General features: G+C 35.7%; 1 protein-coding gene across 5 annotated transcripts in view; it reads right to left on the bottom strand.

Moving 5' to 3' along the window:
* Window positions 1-1,387: 1,387 nt before the first annotated feature.
* The window catches only part of sh2d3ca (SH2 domain containing 3Ca), a 67,955-nt gene continuing 60,333 nt past the window's right edge, over window positions 1,388-9,009 (bottom strand). For 4 of the 5 annotated variants that reach the window (XM_062057155.1, XM_062057156.1, XM_062057159.1 and 1 more), the window contains 2 exons: window positions 5,991-6,177; window positions 1,388-4,251 (listed from right to left, as the gene is read on the bottom strand). In XM_062057155.1, the coding sequence (XP_061913139.1) occupies window positions 6,002-6,177 (176 nt within the window). In that variant the 3' untranslated portion in view covers window positions 1,388-4,251; window positions 5,991-6,001. The remainder of the gene's footprint in view (window positions 4,252-5,990; window positions 6,178-9,009) is intronic. The other variant, XR_009827115.1, reaches the window with a different exon arrangement.

The raw sequence follows: 9,009 nt of genomic DNA, 5'->3' as shown, positions 1-9,009 counted from the left end.
GAAAACACTGTATGATATTAAATGTATTCATAGATTGTTAATTAACAAACTTAATAAAGTTAAAGATTAAGTTAAATATATATATATATATATATATATATATATATATATATATATATATATATATATATATATATATATATATATATAGTAGTGTGTGATTTTATAAATGTTAATTTTTTATTTATCATTTATTTTATATAGCATTATGTAACTTTATATAATAATATTTACATTTATATATATATATATATATATATATATATATATATATATATATATATATATATATATATATATATATATATATATATATATATATATATATATATATATATATATATATATATAAAGGCTCCAGCGACCCCAAAAGGGACAAGCTGTAGAAAATGGATGAATGGATAAAATATGTACATTTTTGTCTTTTTTCTATTTATTTTTGCACAGTATTATTTAATTCTATATGTGTAATTGTTTTTAATGTATTTTTACTTATTATATACAGTATTATGTCATTTTATATGATAATAATATGTCCCATATAATTCTAATTAGTATGTACTTTTTGTTCTTTTTATATTCAATCGTATATAGTATTAGGTCATTTTATATAAAAATATAACAATTATAAAAATATAAAATTTTAAAGTGACGAGATATATATATATATGGCACCATTGTGTATTTGATTTATTTATAGTCATATCTGGTATGATTTGTTACATTTTATTCATACTTAATGACTCGATTATATTATATATATTTATTGTATGATTGAAATATTTGTATAATACAATTCATACATTATATATTAAGTGTTTGTATTGACAATATACAGAATTAGGTGAGATTTGTGAAACAAGCAATCATTTTATTGAGAAAGAAAAGTGAGCCCTATGTACAATATGTAAAAAAAAAACAAGAAGAAGCAAACAAAGACAATCATATCAGTCCAAATATGGTGGTCATATCAGTCCAAATATGGTGGTCATATCAGTCCAAATATGGTGGTCATATCAGTCCAAATATGGTGGTCATATCAGTCCAAATATGGTGGTCATATCAGTCCAAATATGGTGGTCATATCAGTCCAAATATGGTGGTCATATCAGTCCAAATATGGTGGTCATGTGCCAAACACCTGGGAGTGTCCAAGTCCTGCTGTCCAAAAAGGCGGTGGAAGGAAGGAAGACTCCTCCTCTGTCTTTGTGAGCGCAGACCTAAACCAGTAGGCTTCGCGTGGCGTACAAAAGTCCCCACCACAATTACTGTGCAGCACTGCTGTGTTGCAGTTGAAAGGCGATGCTGCCCCCTGCTGGGCGGAGCTGGCAACTGTTAGCAAATATTCTATTTGGATTGGGAATCAAATTTCATTTGTCTTCTTTCCACACACACACACACACACACACACACACACACACACACACACACACACACACACACACACACACACACACACACACACACACACACACACACACACACACACACACACACACACACACACACACACACAGAGGGAGATGTAGGGCCTGACCTACTAAGATCCAAACCCAGGTGTGATTGATTGACAGCTGCCATACTTAACGCGACCATGGAGACACTCATGCTCCCTCCCCGCCGGTTATGTTTGCAAGCATGCAGCACACAAATGGAACATGCAGCACTTTTTATGGGCATTTTAGACGCAGCCACCTACAACTTCTCGTTAGCATCCAGAAGATGGTGGCGCTAACTGCCAGCGTGTGCTGGAATGTTCCAGCCCTAAGAAAATGCATATTGCAAGGTTTTTTTAAAAATACAGGAAATATGTTAATAATATATATTTTATACGACAAAAGAAAAGTCATTGAAAAACGAGTGATGATGTTTTTAAATCAGATGAATTGAATGATTAATAATCACAAGTTATTAAACATTCTTTAGGAACATTTGGACAACAATTCAATGTTATTGTCACAATGACAACTTTTTACAGTATATGCAAAACTTTGATGTCAAGTCCATAAATAGGCATCACCATTTAGATGATTACATCTTATTATCATATTTTCAGTCCACTTTATGTTAGATTTTTATTTCATTTTCTTATCTATTTTTATTTCATGATATTTTCCTATTTTCATTTCATTTTATTGTTATGTTTGTATTTCATTTCATTATCATATTTCTTTGTATTGTTATATTCTTGTTTAATTGTATTGTTATAATTGTATTTCATTTTATTGTTATAATTTTACTGTTATATTTTATTTTTTTTATTGTTATATTTGTGTTTCATTTTATTGTTATATTGTCATTTCTTTGTAATGTTATGTTTTTATTTCATTGTATTGTTATAATTTTATTTCATTTTATTATCATAATGTTATTTCATTTTATTATTATAACTTTATTTCATTTTACTGTTGTACAGTATATGTATTTCATTTGATTATCAAATATTGATTGTATTTTATTATCAATTATTAATTTCATTTTATTGTTATATTTTTATTTTATGGTGTTATGTTTTTATTTCATTGTATTGTTTCATTTCCTCATGTATTGATGTGAATTGGTAGATATAAACACGGTCAAAGTTATGTTGTAGCATCAACATAAATTGGGTGATTAATCTGCGTATAAAAATCATTTTAGGTGATTAATCACATGAGTGAGGTGATTAATCACATGAGTTAAGGAATTAGGTGATTAATCACATGAGTTAGGTGATTAATCACATGAGTTAAGGAGTTAGGTGATAAATCACAAGAGTTAGGTGATTAATCACATGAGTTAAGTGATTAATCACATGAGTTAAGTGATTAATCGCATGAGTTAAGGAGTTAGGTGATTAATCACAAGTTAGGTGATTAATCACATGAGTTAAGTGATTAATCACATGCTTTAGGTGATTAATCACATGCGTTAAGGAGTTAGGTGATCAATCACAAGAGTTAGGTGATTAATCACATGAGTTAAGTGATTAATCACATGAGTTAAGGAGTTAGGTGACTAACCACATGAGGTAGGTGATTAATCACATGAGTTAAGGAGTTAGGTGATTAATCACAATAGTTAGGTGATTAATCACATTAGTTAAGTGATTAAGCACATGAGTTAGGTGATTACTCAGATGAGTTAAGTGATTAATCACATGGGTTAAGGAGTTAGGTGATTAATCACGTGAGTTAAGTGATTAATCACATGAGTTAGGTGATTAATCAAATGAGTTAAGGAGTTAAGTGATTAATCACATGAGTTAGGTGATTAATCACATGAGTTAAGTGATTAATCAGCTGAGATAAGGAGTTAGGTGATTAATCACAAGAGTTAAGTGATTAATCACATGAGTTAAGGAGTTAGGTGATTAATCACATGAGTTAGGTGATTAATCACATGAGTTAAAGAGTTAAGTGATTAATCACATGAGTTAGGTGATTAATCAGATGAGTTAAGTGATTAATCAGATGAGTTAAGGAGTTAAGTGATTAATCACATGAGTTAGGTGATTAATCACATGAGTTAAGGAGTTAAGTGATTAATCACATGAGTTAGGTGATTAATCAGATGAGTTAAGGAGTTAAGTGATCAATCACATGAGTTAGGTGATTAATCAGATGAGTTAAGGAGTTAAGTGATTAATCACATGAGTTAGGTGATTAATCAGATGAGTTAAGGAGTTAAGTGATTAATCACATGAGTTAGGTGATTAATCACATGAGTTATTTCCTGACAAAAAGGCAGAGATAGCATTAGTTTGGATGGTCCCATGCAGCAGCTGTACAATGATGAAAGGATATTGCTGAAAGGACAACATGACTATTATTTGAGCAGATTGGTCTTGATAAATCACACTGCGTGAGCTGAATTGGTGTGTTGGTTGTGATGATCACCGAGACAAACAGGTGTTTTAGTAGATCAGGCCCAAAGTGGTGACAGGAAGTGGTTCTACCACAGCAGGAAGTGCGTGTGTGGACGCGGGTTTGCTCCTCCCACTAGTGTCCTCTGGGGGCCACGCTTTGGGGCGTGGCCACACTTTGGGGCGTGGCCACAGTTTGAGGCGTGGCCTTAGTGAGTGCAGTGCCTAGCATCACCTCCGTCCCGTTGTAGCTGCCTGTCTGCTGTCCTCCTTGACCTCTGTCCTCCTTGACCTCTGTCCTCTTTGACCTGTCCTCCTTGACCGCTGTCCTCCTTGACCTCTGTCCTCCTTGACCGCTGTCCTCCTTGACCGCTGTCCTCCTTGACCGTTGTCCTTGGTGGTGCCCGCTGACCACAAGAAGAGTAGAAAAAGAGTTCAGTTGCCAGTGTTTGATAGTCCAAATATTAGTGTTAGCACTTTTAATTTATTTTATTTTTTCCACACAATTTTATATTTTTATAATTGTCATATTTTTATATAAAATGACCTAATAATATATACAATTGAATATAAAAAGAAAAACGATTACATATTATTCAGAATGAAATAATATTATATATAAAAAAGGGACATATTATTATCATATAAAATGACATAATACTGTATATAATAAGTAAAAATACATGTAAAAAAATGTACACATAAAGGATTAAATAATATTGTGCAAATTTTTAAAAATATATTTTATGAAATTATATATATATAAAAAATTGACATATTATTATTATATAAAATGACATAATGCTATATAAAATAAATAAGAAATAAGAAAATGAACATGTATAACACTACTATATATATATATAATGAAATAAATACAAAATTATATGATATTATATATATATATATATATCTATATATATATATATATATATATATCATATATATATATATATATATATATATATATATATATATATATATATATATATATGTATATAAGAAAAAAGGGAAATATTATATACAATTATATATATATATATATATATATATATAAGAAATAAGAAAATGAACATGTATAACACTACTATATATATATATATATATAATGAAATAAATACAAAATTATATGATATTATATATATATATATCATATACATATATATATATATATATATATATGTATATATATATGATATATATATATATATGTATATATATATATATATATATATATATATATATATATATATATATATATATATATATATATATATATATATATATATATATATATAAGAAAAAAGGGAAATATTATATACAATTATATATATATATATATATATATATATATATATATATATATATATATAATGGATATATATATTAGATATAAAATTGAATAAATTAAAAAATAAACATATTATATATAATTACATAATACAATATAAAATAAATTTAAAAAGAAAAAGACAAAAAAAAGGGACATATTTTATAATATTACATAATACTATATAAAAATAAAAAATAGACATATATTAAAATATTACTTAATACTATACACAAATAAAAAAATGGACATATTATATACAATTTTGTATAATATTATAAAAATAAGTTAAACAAGAAAAAGATTGGCATATTATTACATAAAATTACATAATACTATATAGAATAAAAAATATGGCCATATTACATAAAATTACATAATTCTATATACAAATTAAAAATGGACACATTATTACATACAATTGTATAACACTATACAAAAATAAATTAAAAAAGAAAAAGGAAAAAATTGACATATTTAAAAATATTACTTAATACTATATAACATACAAAAATGGAGATATTATTACATAAAATTACATAACACCATATTACAAAAATGTATGTATTATTAAATAAAATTGTATAACACTGTACAAAAAGAAATTAAAAAAGGCAAAAGGAAAAAATGGACATATTTAATAATATGACGTAATACTAAACCAAAATGGACATGTTTAATAATATGACGTAATACTATACCAAAAGGACATATTTAATAATATGACTTAATACTATACAAAAATGGACATATTACATAACACAACCCCCCCCGCCCCAAAAGTAACATGTGATGTAAGAGGGTTGCCATGGTTACCGTGAGGGTGGCTATAGCTGGCTGTGTCGCGGCGGAGGTTCCAGCTTGTGTGAGAGTGCGGTGAGAACCTGCTGGAACTTGTGGTAACGTTCCTGCTGGCTGACCTCTGACCCTCCACTGCCCCACAGCAGACGCATCTGGAACTCAGTGTGGAAGATGGCCGCTATCTCCTCCTGCACCTGGAAGTCTGACCACACCACACCTTCAACATCTATCTCCTCCTGCACCTGCAAGTCTGACCACACCACACCTTCAACATCTATCTCCTCCTGCACCTGGAAGTCTGACCACACCACACCTTCAACATCTATCTCCTCCTGCACCTGCAAGTCTGACCACACCACACCTTCAACATCTATCTCCTCCTGCACCTGGAAGTCTGACCACACCACACCTTCAACATCTATCTCCTCCTGCACCTGGAAGTCTGACCACACCACACCTTCAACATCTATCACCTCCTGCACCTGGAAGTCTGACCACACCACACCACACCACACCTTCAACATCTATCTCCTCCTGCACCTGGAAGTCTGACCACACCACACCTTCAACATCCATCTCCTCCTGCACCTGTAAGTCTGACCACACCACACCACACCACACCTTCAACATCTATCTCCTCCTGCACCTGTAAGTCTGACCACACCACACCACACCACACCTTCAACATCTATCTCCTCCTGCACCTGTAAGTCTGACCACACCACACCACACCACACCTTCAACATCTATCTCCTCCTGCACCTGGAAGTCTGACCACACCACACCTTCAACATCTATCTCCTCCTGCACCTGGAAGTCTGACCACACCACACCACACCACACCTTCAACATCTATCACCTCCTGCACCTGTAAGTCTGACCACACCATACCACACCACACCTTCAACATCTATCTCCTCCTGCACCTGTAAGTCTGACCACACCACACCACACCACACCTTCAACATCTATCTCCTCCTGCACCTGTAAGTCTGACCACACCACACCACACCACACCTTCAACATCTATCTCCTCCTGCACCTGTAAGTCTGACCACACCACACCACACCACACCTTCAACATCTATCTCCTCCTGCACCTGGAAGTCTGACCACACCACACCTTCAACATCTATCTCCTCCTGCACCTGGAAGTCTGACCACACCACACCACACCACACCTTCAACATCTATCACCTCCTGCACCTGTAAGTCTGACCACACCATACCACACCACACCTTCAACATCTATCTCCTCCTGCACCTGTAAGTCTGACCACACCACACCACACCACACCTTCAACATCTATCTCCTCCTGCACCTGTAAGTCTGACCACACCACACCACACCACACCTTCAACATCTATCTCCTCCTGCACCTGTAAGTCTGACCACACCACACCACACCACACCTTCAACATCTATCTCCTCCTGCACCTGGAAGTCTGACCACACCACACCTTCAACATCTATCTCCTCCTGCACCTGGAAGTCTGACCACACCACACCACACCACACCTTCAACATCTATCACCTCCTGCACCTGTAAGTCTGACCACACCATACCACACCACACCTTCAACATCTATCTCCTCCTGCACCTGTAAGTCTGACCACACCACACCACACCACACCACACCACACCACACCACACCACACCTTCAACATCTATCACCTCCTGCACCTGGAAGTCTGACCACACCACACCTTCAACATCTATCTCCTCCTGCACCTGGAAGTCTGACCACACCACACCACACCACACCTTCAACATCTATCTCCTCCTGCACCTGGAAGTCTGACCACACCACACCTTCAACATCTATCTCCTCCTGCACCTGGAAGTCTGACCACACCACACCTTCCACATCTATCTCCTCCTGCACCTGGAAGTCTGACCACACCACACCTTCAACATCTATCTCCTCCTGCACCTGGAAGTCTGACCACACCACACCACACCACACCTTCAACATCTATCTCCTCCTGCACCTGGAAGTCTGACCACACCACACCTTCAACATCTATCTCCTCCTGCACCTGGAAGTCTGACCACACCACACCTTCAACATCTATCTCCTCCTGCACCTGGAAGTCTGACCACACCACACCTTCAACATCTATCTCCTCCTGCACCTGGAAGTCTGACCACACCACACCTTCAACATCTATCTCCTCCTGCACCTGGAAGTCTGACCACACCACACCTTCAACATCTATCTCCTCCTGCACCTGGAAGTCTGACCACACCACACCACACCACACCACACCACACCACACCACACCTTCAACATCTATCTCCTCCTGCACCTGGACGTCTGACCACACCACACCACACCTTCAACATCTATCTCCTCCTGCACCTGTAAGTCTGACCACACCACACCACACCACACCTTCAACATCTATCTCCTCCTGCACCTGTAAGTCTGACCACACCACACCACACCACACCTTCAACATCTATCACCTCCTGCACCTGGAAGTCTGACCACACCACACCTTCAACATCTATCTCCTCCTGCACCTGGAAGTCTGACCACACCACACCTTCAACATCTATCTCCTCCTGCACCTGTAAATCTGACCACACCACACCATCAACATGTTTCCATGGAGACACTATCTCCTCCTGCACCTGTAAATCTGACCACACCACACCATCACCATCAACATGTTTCCATGGAGACACTATCTCCTCCTGCACCTGCAAGTCTGACCACACCACACCACACCTTCACCATCAACATGTTTCCATGGAGACACTATCTCCTCCTGCACCTGTAAGACTGACCACACCACACCTTCACCATCAACATGTTTCCATGGAGACACTATCTCCTCCTGCACCTGTAAGACTGACCACACCACACCTTCACCATCAACATGTTTCCATGGAGACACTATCTCCTCCTGCACCTGTAAGACTGACCACACCACACCTTCACCATCAACATGTTTCCATGGAGACACTATCTCCTTCAGCACCTGTAAGACTGACCACACCTTCACCACACCTTCACTCCCACAATG

The sequence above is a fragment of the Entelurus aequoreus genome, linkage group LG08 (genome assembly GCF_033978785.1).
Source record: "Entelurus aequoreus isolate RoL-2023_Sb linkage group LG08, RoL_Eaeq_v1.1, whole genome shotgun sequence".
NCBI lineage: Eukaryota > Metazoa > Chordata > Actinopteri > Syngnathiformes > Syngnathidae > Entelurus > Entelurus aequoreus.
The sequence above is the reverse complement of the archived record's forward strand: the minus strand, read 5'-3'. Positions and strand labels throughout refer to the sequence as shown.